Here is a 17,759-nt window from a genome sequence, read left to right on the forward strand (position 1 = left end):
ACGCCTGCATAGCAGGGAGCAATCTCTCCCACTGGTGGGACCTCAGTTTCCCCATCTGTCAAATAAAGAGGGGCTTGGGCGGGAGGGCCTCCCAGTGCACTTCTCACTCCAAGGCTTATTAAGTTCAAGGAGATAACCACCTGCCTGTCCCCTGTGCCAGATGGCGTTGAGGGAGGAGGTGCACCAGTTTGTATTTGTCTTGTACTAAATCTGTATTATTAGTAGTGGTGGCAGAATTAATATCCCTAATAATAGATTGGTATTAATGAGCAGTTCTGATAATGATATGTACAGAGTGTGAGAGGCCCCTGGCCCAACAGATAGTGGGATCCTGGGCCATTTCTTTGCCCCCACTCAGGTGGACAGGCAAAGAGGGAGCGCACCAGCAAGACGAGGGCCCTCTTGACCATCCCCCTGGGGCACACCCCTAGGAAGGGGGGATGGTTAAAGGTAAAAAGATCTCACTCAGCCCCATCCCACTCCTGAAATCGTACAGGCCTAGGACCCCAGGGGAGGAGGCAGGGGCACCAGACAAGCTGGTGCTGGTTTAACTTCTGAGGATTTTGACATTCTGGTTCTCACTGGGTCCCCAGGACAGCCAGGTGAAGTATGTAGGGCAAAGACGAGGACCCCGTTTTATAAAAGAGGGAACGAAGTTTATTCCCACGACTAGCCCACACTGAGAGCAGAGCTGGGAGAGGACCCTCCTGCAGTCCTTGGTCAGGAGGCCTCACTGTGAGGGAAAAGGGGGATTCTGCAGGGAAGCCGGGATCTGGGCTCAGTGAAGGCTTCCAGAGATGATAACGCCAGGTTACGGGGGAGGTGAGACCAAGCTCCAATATGTCTGTTGGTCTCAGAGATCAAATCCTTTGCTGCCAATCACTGCCACAGCCCATCAACTCCGAAGCCAATTACCTATGTAGCCCACAGGAGGCTGGGGGTGGGACCATCAGGCTCAGTCCTGGGTGACTTCATTACAGAGGTGGGACTTCCGGGCCACAGGGACCCAGAGCTAATGAGTGCTTAGAGGTCAACCACTTCATCCCATCCCTCAGCCCATTTCTCCATCCCCTTCAGCCAGTGTAGCTGAAGGAAGCTTGTTGTAGTAGGGATGAAGGCCAGGCTTCATAATCTGTGCAAAAGCATCCTGGTCCTTTACTCATGCCCCACCTCATCAGCCATTCTTTTTGGCCCCTATCACAGCTGGGCAGACTGAGGATTTCAGGGAACTTTCTTCTCTAGAAACCAATGTCTAAGGCCTCAGATCACTTCTTTCTGCACACTGCCCCCTGGAAGGATCAAGCAGGCAGCAAGTTCCTCCTTCTCAAAAGCCCAGCTTTCCAGTCAAGCCGTCAGTGGTTCTAGGTCACCCTGTCCATCTCCAAGTCACAGGTCAGGCCAGTTCTCGCCATCAGACTCAGCCATGGCTTCAAAAATCCCTGGGAATAGGTGAGCACCATGGCATGCACTTTTGGTCTCATATACTCCAGAGGCTGAGGTGAGACCCCAGGAGTTTGAGACCAGCCTGGGCAACAAAGCAAGACCCCATCTCTAGAACCTGGGGAAGGTGGAGGTGGGAGATCCTTCTCCTTAAACTGCCTGTCTAAGGGTTTTATGTACTTGGAACTGGGAATTGCCCTCCCCCACTAACCTCGGCAGGGCAAGCTTGCTGACCTTGCTTCTGGGAGCAAGATGTTGGGGTAGACTCACAGCCTCAGAGCCTGGACTCCAGAGTAGGCAGGGAGGCAAGAGGGTGGAAGAGGCAGACCATGAATGACACCCAAGAGTAAGAGCAAAAGATCCCTGGGGGCTGAGGATGCTTAGGTGGGAGGTCTCTGGCAAGGAGCATCTAAAGAGTAGGAAGAACCCAATAGGGCTGATCTCTCAGACTAGCAGAGGACAGAAGCAGTCCTAGTAGGTATGTCTCAGAAAGGAATGAATGGGAGCTTTGGGAGGTAGCATTTCTTGTTTCCTTGAAACCAAACATTCCTTTCTTTCCATCTACGAAATAAGCATCCCCAGCTTGGCCAACATGGCAAAATCCCGTCTCTACTAAAAATACAAAAGTTAACCAGGCTTGGTGGTGCCCATCTGTAGTCCCAGCTACTTGGGAGGCTGAGGCAGGAGAATCACTTGAACCCAGGAGGTAGAGGTTGCAGTGAGCCAAGACCGTGCCACTGCACTCCAGCCTGGGTGACAGAGTGAGACTTCGTCCAAAAAAAGAAAAAAAACAGAATAAACATTCACAGGTAGGTCAAGGACCTCCATCCATCTATCCCTCTAAATATTCATCCTTTACACTATAGATACTCACAGAAATAAAAATACTTAAAATAAAAAATAAAGCATTCATCCATCTGTCTGTTGATTTGCCCATCTGTATAGCTTTCCATCCATCCTTGTCCATCCATCAATCTCTCCATCCGATGATCTGTCCATTCATCCAACTGTTCATCTGTACATACATAAATACATCTATCCATCCATCCATCCATCCATCCAAAGAGGTCAGGCTCCAGTTGGCCTCCCCAGGGCTGCTAGGAAGGGCCTGTGGTCCTGTGGCATTTATGGGGCATGTGACCTGCCTGCCTGGCCTGGGGAGACAGCCCCGCCTCAGCCCTCAGGCAGGGGGCCGGTCCAGGGATGTGGGAGTATTTATACCTCGATGGAGGCTCCCGGGGAGCTGCAGGCTGGATGACTCCCCGAAGCGGTGATGGTGGCCATGACCCAGAGCCCACTGTGAGTCCTTGGATTTGGCTTCTTTGGGGCCACGGCTGGGTGGCAGAGGCTAGAAAGGGGCTGGAGAGACAGGAAGCTGCCCCCAGAGGCAGCCAGGGATGGCGAAAAGGAAGGGGTGCTGGGCAAAGGAGAGTGGGAGACTGGACGCTGTTGGAGTCAGGCATCTGAAGCAAAGCTGGGACCGTCCCTGGAGAAGGGATGAGTCTATTGCCCTTAAACAGGCTCTAGTGGGTGGCTTTGTGAATGGCAGGAAGGACAGGACAAGAGGACTAAGATTACAATAAATAAGGGTTAGAGATTGGTCCGGGGCTCGAGTGCTTTTCCAGGATGGGCATGCTAGGCAATGCTCTGGGGCCAGCCTGCTTCCAGAGACGCACGGGAATGCTGAAGGGGCTTTAGGAGAAGCCTGATTTGGGGGCTGGAATGACTCAGCTGCAGGTGTCAGTGGCTCACATGGAGGAAAGCGTCACCTGGGGGACATGGTAGCTTTTCATCCTTTGTTCTCCCCCCTCCTCTCCCTGCCCATTCTGTCCCTACCTGCTCTGCACTTGAGTCAGATCTCGAGGCAGGGGCACGCAACCCATTTTCTGAAACCGATGCTGGGTTAAGAGCCAGAGAGGCCAGAATTTTGCCCTCAGAACTTCCAACATTGATGGGGAGAAAGGAGTTAAAAACCCCCTCTTTCTTGGCATTCCCAGACCCTGAGTTTCCTGGGGTGCCCAAGCCTCAGGCACAGCCCTCAGGCCCTTCCCTGCCACCCCCGTAATTGCTGAGCTGCTCCAGGGGACCCCTCCCAGCAGCCTGTCTGGTGGAGCCCTAGGTGGGGCTACAGGCCAGCACCCGGCCGGGCCCCACCCCTCGTAAAGCATGCTGCCGCAGCCAGTAACAGAAACCATTAAGGTGGAACCCAGCTGTCTCCACCTCTCTCATAAAGAGTGGGTAGGAGGCAGCCAGATGGGAGGCAGCAGGGAGCGTGAAGAGAGCCTGGGGAGGACCCTTGGTGCCCCAAGCCTGCCTGTCCCTGTGATTCAGCTGCCCACAGGGGAGGCAGGGACAGACCCTCCCAAGGAAACCTCCAACGTCGCCCCTGCCCACCTTTCAGGCATGAGCAGGGAGGCTGAGGCGTTCCCAAGGTGGGGCCTTGGTAATGGTTCAGCATGCTGGCTTTGAAGCCTAGGTCGGAATCCTGGGGTGCATAATTTACTAGCTGAGTGAACTTGGGCAAGTCAGGTTAACCTCTCTGAGTCTCAGTTTCCTTATCTATAAAATGGGATGATAATACAGCTCCTCCCTCCTGGAGTGTAAAAACTCAGCCAGCTCTTCCTGATCTCCTTGAGGATGTCCTCAAGGGGGCCCCACATAAAGGCAGAAGAGGGGTGAGGTCCCAGCTGACAGCTCTGTGGGCCAGATACACCTTTACAGGGTACATATCTCCACAGGGTACACACCTCTATGAGGTACACACCTCCACAGGGTACACACCTCCACAGAGTACAGAGCACATACTTCCACAGGGTACACACCTCCACAGAGTACAACCTTCCATAGGTGTACACATATCCACAGTGTGCACCCCTCCACAGGTGTGCACATTTCCAAAAGTGTACACACTTCCACAGGTGAGCATACCTCCACAGGTGAACACACTTCCACAGGGTACACCCTTCCATAGGTGAACATACTTCCACAAGTGTACACCCCTTCACAGAGGTACACCTCTCCATGCGGTACACACTTCTACAGGGTACACACTTCCACAGGTGAACATACCTCCACAGGGTTCACACCTCCACAGGCTACACATCTTCACAGGTGTACACTCCTCAACAGGTGTACACCTCTCCACAAGTATACACTTCCACAGGTGTACACACCTCCATAGGCTATACAATTCCACTGGTGAATATACTATACTTCCACAGGTGTGCACTCCTCAACAGGCACACACCCCTCCACAAGTATACACACTTCCACAGGTGTACGCCCCTCCACAGTGTGTGCACCTCCATAGGGTACATACCTCCACAGGTAAACACCCTTCCCCAGGTGTATACACCTCCACAGATATACATATCTTCACATGTGTACACACCTCCACATGGTACACACTTCCACAGGTGAACATATCACTACAGTGTTCATACCTTCACAGGGTACACATTTCCGTGGTTATATCCTCCTCAACAGGTATACACCCCTCCACAAGTATACACATTTCCACAGGGGTACACACCTCCACAGGATCCACACTCCCACAAGGTACACACCTCCACAGGATCCATACCTCCACAGGACACACACCTCCACAGGTTCCATACCTCCACAGGGTACACACCTCCACAGAGTACACACCTCCACAGGGTACACACCTCCACAGGGTACACGCCTCCACAGAGCACACACCTCCACAGGATCCACACCTCCACAGGGTACACACTCCCACAAGGTACATACTTCCACAGGATCCATACCTCCACAGGATACATACCTCCACAGAGTACAAACCTCCACAGGGTATACACTTCCACCGGGTACACAGCTCCACAGGATCTATACCTCCATAGGGTACACACCTCCACAGGGTACATGCCTCCACAGAGTACACACCTCCACAGGATCCACACCTTTACAGGGTGCACACCTTCACAAGGTACATGCCTCCACAGGATCCATACCTCCACAGGGTACACACCTCCACAGCGTACAGGGTATATACCTCCACAAGGTACAGGGTACACACCTCCACAGAATACACACCTCCACAGGGTACACACCTCCACAGGATCCATACCTCCACAGGGACACACCTCCACAGGGTAGTCACCTCCACAGGGTACACACCTCCACATGGCACACACCTCCACAGGATACACACTTCCACAGGATACACACCTCCACAGGATCCATACCTCCATAGGGTACACACCTCCACAGGGTACACACTTCCACAGGGTACACAACTCCACAGGGTACACACCTCCACAGGATTCATACATCCACAGGATACACACCTCCATAGGGTACACACCTCCACAGGATCCATACCTCCACAGGGTACACACCTCCACAGAGTACACATCTCCACAGGATACACACTTCCACAGGATACACACCTCCACAGGATCCATACCTCCATAGGGTACACACCTCCACAGGGTACACACCTCCACAGGGTACATGCCTCCACAGGGTACACTCCTCCACCAGGTACACACCTCCACAGGATTAGCCTCAGTATCTTTAGATACTAATGGTCCCAGGGGCTCATTTGACTTATAAAGGAACCGAAGTACAGAAAAGGGAAGTGAGTTATCCAACGTCACACAGCCAGCAGTGTTCCCTGGCCCCCACGCCTAAACAGCCTCATCTGCCTGAGTCCTAAGGAGCCAAGAGAAGGTTCTCTGATAGGTGGGGAGATGTTGATGGGTAGAGGGGGCACAGGCCAGCTGTTTGTGAGAAGGGCACAGAGCAGGAATGCAGTAACGATGAGTGTGGATCCTTGATGATTATTGATCCTGTTGTCAGGCTTTCTAGGGAATTTCCCACTCACCATCCCCTCTATTCATGTCAAAGGGCCATTTCTTTCTTCTCTCTGATGCCAGGGCAGATCAAGTCCACCTCTTCCATTCCCACTCCCCAAGGATCATGGCAGGCAGAAGGTGGCCAGAAAGCCCAGATGCTGAAAAGGTCTTTGGTCAAGGTTTTGCCAGGGGTGCACCCTGGAGAGGCAGTGTCTGGGGGTATGGTCGTGGCTCTCAAGACCTGAGAGTCAGATGTGGTTTTCAGTCAGCTGTGTAGCCCTGCGCAGGTCATTTCTTCTCTCTGAGTCTCAATTTTCTCCCCTAAAAAATGGGCTTAATGACCTTGCTCCCCTGCCAGTGGTGTGTTGGTAAATGTTAACCAGTCAGCTTTCAAAAGTAAATAAATCATGATGTTTAAAAAGGCTCTGATTTGTAGGATTTGCTAATTTCCATGGGCAAATACTCCCACTGTGGCTGATCTCCACCAATTTCACTGGACATGGAGTTGGGAAGAAATGGGCACAATTGGCTCTCATGAGCCCCTACCAACTGGCTCTGCACACCACTGCCCCCTATCCTCCAGGGCAAAGGGAGGATAACATGAGACAAGAGATACAAAAGTGCAGAGAGGCTAGGCGCAGTAATCTCAGCACTTTGGGAGGCTGAGGCAGGAGGATCACTTGAGCCCAGGAGGTCGAGGCTGCAGTGAGTGATGGTCATGCCACTGCACTCCAGCCTGGGCAACAGCACGACCTTGTCTCAAAAAAAAAAAAAAAAAAGAAAAGGTGCAGAGGAAACTTTAGAGTGCACTGCAGATGTGGAGCTGCGACGAAGGGACGCCAGGGCAGTCTGCCAGTGAGAGCCTCAGCCAGGAAGCAGGTGCTGTGGATTGTGGGTTGTGGGTACCCATATTAAGGGGCAGGTCATGAGAGTGATCTGGAGGAGCTCCTGGAATCTGAGAAGGCAGGAGAGTTGACTGGGCCTCCTGTGCTGGTATTTGCTGATACTTGCGCACACATTCTATCCAGTTCCAGTGCTCCCTGAAACTGGAACAGGCAGGATAAAGGTTAGACTTCTACGAAAGATCCCTTCTGAATGCAGATGTCAGCCCCAAGACACTGGGGCCAGCAGAGAGACCTCCCCAGAGATCCAAAACAACAGAGTCAACCCCCTTCCTCTCCATGTAAGTCCCCAGGAGTTTCTACAGATACTAGCTCTACCACATGGGAATGGCGGAAATAACCTCTGAGGCCAGAGAGTCAGGAAGAGGGAAGTTTAGCCTCTGCCAATGGGAGAGGACAATGTCAAGGACCTGGAGGTAGGAGGCAGGAGAAGGCAGGAAAGGGGAGTTCCCTTCCTGATGCTCCCCCCTACTCAGCCCATAACTCAGGCCTTAAATAAACTCTGTCCCACTGCTAATTATTAATAATAGCTATCATTTATTGAGCAAGTACTGTGTGTTAAGCTATTTACAAGCAATATTTTATTAATCCTCCAGAGAGGAATGTATTTATTAGTCCTATTTTACAGATGAGGAAACTGAGGCATGGGGAAGGAAGTTAAGCATCGTGCCCAACCAAAGTCCCACAGTTCCTGTGATTCAAATCCAGCCCTGACTCCAGGTCATCCAGCTTCAGGGGCTCTGCCAGTTACTCCAGGGAAGGGTCAGGACCAAGGCACCCTCATCCAGGTTCCTGCAGTGAGCCCTTCCTAGTGCTGCACAGGAGCCCCTCATAAACACCAGTCAGAGGCCTTCTGACCAGCCCCTGAGGACCCCCTCTCTCCTGGGCCGTGTGGCCTTAGGAAAGTCACTTTACCTGTTCCCTGGGCCTCACCTGTAGAATAGAGTTTTAGCTGCAACCAAGGGGCATCATGGTCACCAAAACAGGAGTCCCCACTTACAAAACCTGCCCAGAGGAATCCCTGAAGACCAATCAGGAACCTCTGCATCCTTCATGCAAATTAAGGGGTGGGCCTCTGAACTCTGCATAACTTCCCTGGTTCTCATCCTGGCCCCAGGGAATTGGAAGAGGTAGCAGGGTGGTTTGGCCAAGCAAGGCTGTGAAAGTCATGGCTGTGAACTGAAGCCTCTGTTAAGGCCTCTGACATGCAGGAACTCAGCTGGAGCTGGAGATGATGTCTTGGGGAATAGGGAACAGGTGCAAGAATGGGGCAAGGCCGAGACTGTGGGGATCATTCTGGGCAGGCCAGACCCTCAGGAGGTGGTGCACGCCTGAGCTGGAGCTCAGAGAGGCCTCCCCAGGTTCACATCTGCAGGGCAGCAGTGCTGGAGTCTAAGCCAGGCTGAGTGAAGGCAGGCAGGTAGGGAGGGCTAGCAGGGGCAGCTGCCACCTGGGGCTTGGTCATCAGCCAGTCGCCCCAGGGCTGCCAGACCTGAGGCAGCGAGAGCATCAGAGAAGCTGTAGAGCCTGGGGCCAAGGGCCCTTGGGCCCAGCCACACTTGGCCAACAGAGGCCAGATGTATGACACGTGTCCTTGAGCATTTTCCCTGTGCCAGCACCTTGTGCACACCATCCTCACAATGACCCTGTGAGGTGGGTCCGTGTGCCCCATTTCCCAGATGCAGAAAGTGAGGCACAGAGAGCTACACAGTTTGTTCAAAGTCACACAGCCAAAAAGTGACAGAGCTGGGGCTGGAATTCAGCTGGGCTTGACTCCAAATCCTTGCTCTAAACCATTGTGCTACCCCAGCTGCAGGGAGGGGAGTGGCCAGCCTCCCCAGGTTACAAAGACTGACATCTGGCGGGGAGGAAGGGCCCCAGCCTCCCATTTGGAGCTGGAGGATGCCTTGGGAAGGTGCCAAGCCCGCTACACCACCTCCCGAGAAGGCAGCTCTGGGCCAAGGTGAGGTGTGGCCGCCAGGCAGGCCTGAGCTGTCCAGGAGGAGCTGTCCAGGGAGCAGTAGGCAGTGATGCGGAACGGGAGGTGGGCTGCCCCGCACCTTTTGGGCCCCATGCCTGCTCCGCTGTGGTGTCCCGTTACGGCCAGCTCGGCGCTTTCCCGGTCACGCCACATTTAGCATTGCGGAGTGAGCAGGCGCCAGGACGTCAAGAAGGGGTGGTGGGGACTCTTGAAGGGGCGGGAGAGTCTCCCACCAGGCCCCTACCTGGACCCCGGCTTCCAGCCCCTCCACCACTGATCCCCCATGGGATCTTTGGGCAAATTGCCTCCTCTCCTTTTCCCTGTTACCTGCTCTGTCAAATGAGGTTTATTGATGGTTTATTCAACAAAGATGTGCCAACCCCAGCCTGGGTACCATGGGGCCAGTGAGGCCAGCCACCTCTCCCTCCCAGAGCTCTGGAAAGAACATGGCCTGAGAACAGCACAGCTGCCCTGCTCCAACTTGAGGGGGTGTTGGGTAGAAGGGGTGAGTGTACACCTCATGCTTTTCTTGCTTCCTGGACTCCCAGCTTAGCCTACCCCAACTCTGACACCCACCCAATGAAGAAACCATAAGCAGAGCGCAGAGTCTACAGTCAGGCAGACCAGAGTTCTTGCCCCTGGGTGACTTGGGCAAGTCATGTAACTCCGCTAAGCTTCAGCATCCTCATCTGGAAGGTGGGGTCAATAATGCTCCTTCCTTACAGGGTTATTCTGATAGACGAAGGAGAAAACCATCCAAATGGTTCACACAGTGGCCAGCCCAGAGCAGACCCTCAGCAAACTGTAGCTTTTATCAGAGACCACTTGGGCAAAGAGAAATACATTCAAGAGGAATTGCTCTTGCAGGTGGTAAAGGAAGGCAAAAAGCTGAGGATAGTAAGAGTGAGAGGCTGGGTACGGTAGCTAGACTGTAATCCCAGCACTTTGGGAGGCAGAGGCAGGCAGATCATCGGAGGTCAGGATTTGGAGACCAACCTGGCCAAAATAGTGAAATCCCTTCTCTACTGAAAATACAAAAATTAGTCAGGCATGGTGGCGTGTGCCTGTAGTCCCAGCTACTCTTGAGGCTGAGGCAGGAGAATCGCTTGAACTCAGGAGGTAGAGGTTGCAGTGAACTGACAGCATGCCACTGCACTCCAGCCTGGGCAACAGAGGGAGACTCCATCTCCAAAAAAAACAAATAAATAAAAATAAAAACAAAAATACAAAAAATAGCCAGGTGTGCTGGTACAAGCCTGTAGTCCCAGCTACTGTTGAGGCTGAGGCAGGAGAATTGTTTGAACCCGGGAGGCGGAGGTTGCAGTGAGCCAAAATGATGCCACTGCACTCCAGCCTGGGTGACAGAGAGAGACTCCATCTCAAAAAAAAAAAAAAAAAAAAGGTGAGAGCCACACTCACAATAATATTCATAATGAGAACTGGCATTTATGGGGCACGGACTATGCACCAGGCACTGTGCTGAATGCTTTCTGTGCATGATTTTGTTTGACACTCACAACATCTGTGTGAGGTGGGGCCTGTCCCTCTCCCAGTTAGATGATGACACTGAAGTTCAGAGAGCTTTGCTGGCACAACTTGAGAGGAAGGGCCAACCCCGGCTTTGAGGCCTGAGTCCTCTTAACCACCCCACTGTGTTAGGGACAGGATTCCCCTATGATTGGAGAAGGTCTGAGCAGAAAAAGCCCTCCGATATCATGTACCCAAGCTCCTAGGTCTTCATGGGGAAACTGAAGCTCAGAAAGGGGCAGTGGCCTGCACAAAGTCATAGGTTAGGGTTTGGAGGACACAGGTGGAACAGCACTTGCCAGGCGCTGCAGTGTGGGTGGCGACATCCTCAGGGCCCGCTAGGCTCACAGGGCCGCCAGGCAACCAGGGACCTTTGGGTCCCCAGTTACACACTGTGGCCACGTCAGCCAGGCTGATGGGTCACTGCAGGACCAGCCTCTGCTAAGGGCTGACTCACCTGCATGGAGGCGGTTGCTCCCACCCCAAACATGAATCTGACCCATGCACCAGCTCACTCTCCCCTCAGGACCACCAACTTGCCCAGTCACTGAATGGAGACCATCTGCTGCGGTCACCTTGCCAGGCCCTTCGCTGTAGACACAGGAGACCGATCCTGAGGAGCCAGAGGCAGGGCCCAGCTGGGAGCCAGGGTCTCACTGGTTCAGTCTCTGCAGCTGCAGCCTGAGATTAGCCAAGCCCCTCCTGAGGCTCCTACCTGGCTTGCTTTGCCCTTTCTCCACAGAGGTCTGCTCTCTCTGCTGTCTCTCTCTCTCTCTCTCTCTCTCTCTCTCTCTCTCTCTGGATCCCTCTCTCTCTCTCTCATCACATGGCTGACTGGAGGCGGAGTCCCAGCCCAAGGACGGGGTTGGGGTGGAGGTGGCGAACCTGGGTTGGTCACCCCTGGATGCTGGTCCTCACTCTCATGGCAGGCGGCTTTCTTTGAGGCCAGGACTGGGTGATGGTGTCACTGCCCCCGCCGCAGTCTGACGTCACGCTGCCGGGCCCCACCAGACTGGAGGGCGAGCGCCAAGGGGACCTCATGCAGGCGCCGGGCCTCCCAGGCTCCCCTGCCCCACAGAGTGTAAGTACCTGGCATCCGGGCCTGGCTTTAGGCCAAGGCCTGCAGCTGCCCAGGCAGCAGGTGGACTAGTCACCTTACTGCCCCCAGGGACCTCCCAGGGTCTGTCTTGTCCCCTCCACCAGCAAACAAGTCCTCAGTGACCCCGAGATCCAGAGGGGTCACTCCTCATCCCTTCAGTCTTGGCCTGTCCCAGGGCAGGGCTGTGAGCACCATCAGATTTGGGGTACCCCAGATTTCACAGCAGGGTGCCCTCATGAAATTGGGGCTCCCAAGGGCAGACTATGTCTTCTCCACCATTTAGGGGCTTCCCAGAGCTCAGCCATAGACCCCTTTACCCCAGAACAGAGTAGGGTCCCAGCCAGTCCCCAGGCCTGTTTCAGCCTCCACTCACAGGCTCGCTACTCTCTGTCTACCCAGAAGCATGCTGGCTTCAGCTGCTCGTCATTTGTGCCCAACGGCCCTCCAGAGAGGACACCCTCACTGCCTCCACACAGTCCCCGCATTGCGTCACCAGGCCCCGAGCAAGTCCAGGGCCACTGCCCAGCTGGCCGCGGCCCCGGCCCCTTCCGGCTCTCACCCTCAGACAAGTATCCTGGCTTTGGCTTTGAGGAGGCCCCAGCAAGCAGCCCCGGGCGATTCCTCAAGGGCAGCCATGTGCCCTTCCACCCGTACAAGCGGCCTTTCCACGAGGACGTCTTCCCGGAGGCCGAGACCACCCTGGCCCTCAATGGACACTCCTTTAAGACCCCGGGGCCGCTGGAGGCCTTCGAGGAGATCCCAGTGGACGTGGCGGAGGCCGAGGCCTTCCTGCCTGGCTTCTCAGCAGAGGCCTGGTGTAACGGGCTCCCCTACCCCAGCCAGGAGCATGGCCCCCAAGTCCTGGTGAGTACTAGTGGCCAGCGAGAGTCCTATCTCCCCGCTGTCCCAGTTCCTAGCAGCCTAGAAAGAGTCAGTCCTCTGAGACCAAAGTCCCACCTTCTCTTTGCAGAGTTTTCCACCCAAGACCAGAGAGTTGGGACCTCCTGGTCGACTGGGGAGGGGGTGTTGGCCTGGCCAGCATGGAGGGGAGTGGGTGGCGGAAGGCAGGCCAAGCTAAAGAAGCTGGCAGCTTTCAGAGGCTCCTGAGTCAGGATTCCAGTGTGTGACTTCTCTCTGTTTGTTTAAGTGTCAAGAATCTCCAGCCAGACCTACACACCCATATGCAAATGTGACAAGAAAAACACATTCCAGAGACCAAGAGAAAGGGTTTGGGGAGGAGCCATAGGACATAATTTTTCCCTCCCCAGCCTTAGCACACAGAGTTGAGAGAGGACTTTAAGTCTGGAGGGACCCTTCCCGGTCCCATTCTTTGCCCAGAGTGGGGCCTGGGTATATTCCTGGAAATATCTTGGAAGGTTAACATGTCCTTCCATAGCCTGATCTCCATAAGCTGTGTGACCTTGGGCAAGTCTTAACCTCTCTGAGCCTCATCTGAAAAGTAAGGTCAACGTTACCTGTCTCATGGGATTGTTGCTTAGGGAAGAGAAAAGCTAAAGGGAACTTGCTCTCTGCTCCCCAGCTCTGGTTTGGAGGTCCCTGAGTGGGCGCAGCCTCAAGCAGTGCCTACTCCACATGCCCACCAGCCCCTCACCTCTTGCTTTCAAACAGGCCCCCATTCCAGCCCCGAGCCACCCCAACAAAGGCTTAGAAGGAAGATGGAGAAGGTGGTTGGGTGCCTACCAGGTGTGGCCAAAACAGGACTTTATTCTGGCCCTTTGACAGCTTCTTCTCAGGCCTGTTAAACATGACCACAGCCTACAGATAGGGCACCATCATCTCAGCTACTGCCCCCAAACCTCCACTCAATAATAGCTCCCAATCGTTCTGCCAGGTGCTTTCTTTCAAGTGCTCCCATTTAATCCCCTCAACAACACTCTAGAAAATTCCCACCATTCTTATGTTGCAGACGAGGAAACTAAGGCTCATAGAGGCCAAGTGACTTGCCCAAGGTGTCTCCTAGCCTGCAAACGGTGAGGCTGAGATTGAGTTCACACCCTTACCCTCCCACACATGGAGAAGAGCTCCAAAGACACACAGCTATCTGGTCAACTTGCTGGGTGACCTTGGGCATATTGCTTCCCCTCTTTGGGCTCAGCCCCATCATCTGTCAAATGAAGGGGTTGGACACAAGTACTCTTGGCCCTTCTAGGCCTGAGATTCTATGATTATGGCAATCTCTGCATCAACAACCCCAGGGCACACCCAGAGAGAGGTCACAGCTGATTTGTCCCTCTGGGCCCAGATCTGGTTTCCCAAGGCCCCTGGTAACCCCAGGAAGCACAGTCCACCTCCTCCAGGGCTTATCCACCTTCTAGGGCTTAGCTGCACACCCTCCTGACCCTACTCACGGGAGAGCTCTGCACTAGGCCCTGGGACTCTGTGCCGGCCTCTCACGCATGGGAAGGCAGAGTCTGGCCACCATGCCTAGCAGCAGCTGCAGGCTCCCCATGCCCAGCGTGAGAGCATCCACAGGGCTCACACAGGCCAGCAACTATGTAGACCCCCTGGAACAGGAAGCAAAAGCTCTGTGTCAGGGATGGCCAGGAGTTAGAGTGGAGAGGAGCTACCAGCCCCATCCAGAGAGCCTGCTGGGGCTTCCTGGGGCTGTACAGAGGAGGAAACAGAAGGGACCCAGGGCCACAGCTGGACCAGCCTATCTGGCCACTACCCATGCTCCCCTCACCATAGATCCTCAGGGAGAGTTCTGGAGCTGTGACCTTTTCTTGGTGTCCTTTGCACACCTACTTAGAAGGTCTGAGTACTCTGAGCCAGGCGTGTCGAGTGAGGTCAGCACTGCACCCTTGTGCTATTCCAGAAGATCCCTGTCCCTACCCCAGCACAAGTCTCCCTGACTTCTCGGGACAGCCCAGCCTCAGCCTCTCCCCTGCAGTGAGGGGAGGCATAGGGACTGCTGTCAGTTCCAGCCCCGGCTCTACCACTAAATTGCTGAGTTCCCTTGAGAAAATCCCTGCCTTTCTCTGTTCTCTGCTGTTCTCCAGGAATAAGCTTTGGGGGAGGTAGAGTGGGGGTTGCTTTTATATAAAGGTTCAAGACACAGGAAAAAGGAAGGGAGAAATAAGGCCTAACCTAGTCATCTGCTTTCTCTTCCAGCAGGATTCAGAGGTCAAGGTCAAGCCCCCAGTTCTGGAGAGTGGTGCTGGGATGTTCTGCTACCAGCCTCCCTTGCAGCATATGTACTGCTCCTCCCAGCCCCCCTTCCAGCAGGTGGGTCTGGGGCAAGTGGGCCTGCTTCCCCCGGGTGTCAGGATATTGTGTGTGTGTATGTGGTATGCGGGTGTCTATGTGATGGCATGGGTACACCAGGATGGGCAGGTAAGGCCAGCAGGGCCCTGAACCTTAGGCTGGGCCACAGCAGGTGGCAGGAGTAGTTAATGGGAAGAGAGGCAATTGCCCCCCTCCAGGGGTGGGCTCGTCTGAGTCCCTGGCAAGGCCTGAGAGGCCTCAGATAAGAGTGTGGGGCTGAGATGGAGGCAGGGCTGTGATGTGAGCCAGAAACAGGGGAAGGAGGAGAGCTGCCCCAGACAGGGAGAGGGGCAAAGAGAAGAGGAGGGTGTGGTGTGAAACACAGGCTGAGCAGGGTGAGGAACAAGGGCTTCTGTATAGTCAGCCACCATCTTGCTATGTGACCTTGGCCTCCAACTTCTATTAGCCTAGAGAGCATGGGCACCCAGTGTGGGCTTAGGGGACCTTCCTACCCAGAGGACTCCAAGTCCCCATCATCTTCAGCCCTTTCCTCCTTTCCCAGCTTCAGCTCCTCCCAAGTGTACAGGATGCCAAGTAATTGCCCCACACTGGCATGGGATGGAGGAGTTTTAAAGGAGAAAGAAAAGAGCCCCAGAGCAGCCAGGCAGCTCCCAGGAGTCACCAGGCAAGACAGAGCAAGTGGCTGCCCAGCGCCCAGCTCCATCCACCTGCAGCCTGGCACTGAGACAGGCCCTGCCTGTGGAGCAGGTTCTACACCCGGCTCTCTGGCACTGGCCCTGATCTCAGCCAAGCCAGGGAGGAAGGCAAGGGAGAGGGGTTGGGTCAGACTGCCAGCTTTGCAGGTAAAAGAAAGAGACAGAGGGAAGCAAGGAGAAGGCACGAGAGGACATCCTCTCTGCTGTGAGGGGCCTGGGTGGAACGGCCAAAGTTATCCTGAGGCTCATGGTCTGACCCAGGGTAGAGAATGTCCCTGAGGCAGGGACAGAGATTGAGCCACAGAATAACTAAGGGGCCACCAGACCTTAAATGACCTCACCATGCCTGGCCCCGCTTTGATGCCCTCTGCAGTCTGCACCCCCTCTCAACAAGATGGCCGCACCCAGGGCTTTATGGAGCCTGGACAGAGGGTGACTCAGGCACTAAATGTCTCTTGGGTGACCTGGAAAGAGCTCTTCAGCCTGGAGCAGCTGGGGGAGTCAGAGTCTCCTACCACCATCCCCCATAAAACACCATCCGTGGCACCGCAGCCACTCCCTTTGCTGTAAAACCACCTCCTACCCCCACCTGCCCACCACCATGACCAGCCCTTTCAAAGAGCCACTGAAACTCATAAAACGTGGCAGTGCCCAGCAAACATCCAGGCTGGACATCCCACTTCCGGCCCAGTTGCTCCAGGAGATGCACGGGCACCGGGAGCACCTTCCTGGAAGGGTGCAGGGGCCGAGGGCTTCACTTCATACTCTCCCTGCAGGGTCCCGTCACCATGGCAACCAGAGCATCTAAAGGGCTGAGAGGAAGGAGCTGGAGGAAGGGGGCTTTAAGACCTCTGAGATCCTGAATTACAGGGTGTGGATCTCCTCACAGCCCCTCAGAGAGCTCTGCACTGGGGGTGATGGGGCCCATGACTCAGGAGGGAAGAATCTGGCCTGATCTCCTTCTCTGGATGTATATAAATGGGGGAGGGGAGCCCTCCTGGGAAAGGTTGGGTACCATGGCAATCACTCTGCCCCTTTTGACCTCCTCAGTACTCGCCAGGTGGCGGCAGCTACCCCGTACCCTACCTGGGCTCCTCACACTATCCGTACCAGCGAATGGCACCCCAGGCCAGCACCGATGGGCACCAGCCTCTCTTCCCAAAACCCATCTATTCCTACAGGTACATTTCTCACATTCCAGGGGTGGCAGGAGCAGGGGAGTGAGAGGGTCCTTGGGAACACTGAGGCATGGAATCCTCTGGGTCTACCAGTAATGGCAGTGGGTGGAAATCATACCAGTGGGCTTCCAGAAGATGCTGGAGAGAGGGTTCCTGCATGGAGGCAGGGGCATAGACTGGATCACCTCTGATCCTTTGTCTAAGCCTGGGGAGTCATGTCTGTGACTTGACTCAGCAGATGCTGGTGCCCTGGGGTGAGCCTGCCAAGGTCTCACTTCCTAGAGCCTAGGGCCTGGATCTGATAATTTAGGGGGGGATGCTTGCTGCCTTCCCTGTCCCTCCCCAGAAACAGAGGGAAGCCCCCTACTCAAAGCTCTACTGGAAGGAAATAGGGGTGAGGCCTGCAGATGTGACTCAGCTATCCACCATCTGCCAGACCTGGTGGGACTTCTCTGGGGCTGGCCTCTTAAGTGTCAGCAGACCCAGCCTGTCTGGGAGACCCTTCCATCTGTCCTTTCATTCATTCCAACCAACAGTGACACTTGACCAAATACGTGTCAGGCCGTACATGGGATCGGGTCATCAGCTAGTGTGAGCTGAGGGGAAGGGAGAGGAACTTAAACATCAGCCAGGAGTGCAGAGAAGGGCTTTGTGAAAGGCAGGGTCATTCACTGAAAGACACACATGCAGGCCTTGGAGTCCAGCAGAAATGAGTTCAAGACCAGCTCTGGGACTGACTAGTGTGAAACCTCAGGGAAGTTACTTAATCTCTCTGAGCCTCTATGTATTCTATTTATTCCTCTTAAAAAAAAAAGTCAGGTTGGGGGTGGGGGGCAAGGGGAGGGACAACGTTAGGAGAAATACCTAATGT

At 54.6% G+C, this 17,759-nt stretch overlaps 1 protein-coding gene across 7 annotated transcripts in view; it reads left to right on the plus strand.

Moving 5' to 3' along the window:
* FOXN1 (forkhead box N1) overlaps positions 1 to 17,759 on the plus strand; it is a 31,708-nt gene that overhangs the window by 4,978 nt on the left and 8,971 nt on the right. For 2 of the 7 annotated variants that reach the window (XM_030923646.1, XM_030923651.1), the window contains exons 2-5: positions 11,615 to 11,751; positions 12,169 to 12,633; positions 14,902 to 15,015; positions 16,761 to 16,891. In XM_030923646.1, the coding sequence (XP_030779506.1) occupies positions 11,629 to 11,751; positions 12,169 to 12,633; positions 14,902 to 15,015; positions 16,761 to 16,891 (833 nt within the window). In that variant the 5' untranslated portion in view covers positions 11,615 to 11,628. Of the gene's footprint in view, positions 1 to 2,685; positions 2,740 to 11,599; positions 11,752 to 12,168; positions 12,634 to 14,901; positions 15,016 to 16,760; positions 16,892 to 17,759 lie in introns of those variants that run through there. The other 5 variants (XM_030923649.1, XM_010372324.2, XM_030923648.1 and 2 more) reach the window with 5 other exon arrangements.

This window comes from Rhinopithecus roxellana, chromosome 19, assembly GCF_007565055.1.
Source record: "Rhinopithecus roxellana isolate Shanxi Qingling chromosome 19, ASM756505v1, whole genome shotgun sequence".
NCBI lineage: Eukaryota > Metazoa > Chordata > Mammalia > Primates > Cercopithecidae > Rhinopithecus > Rhinopithecus roxellana.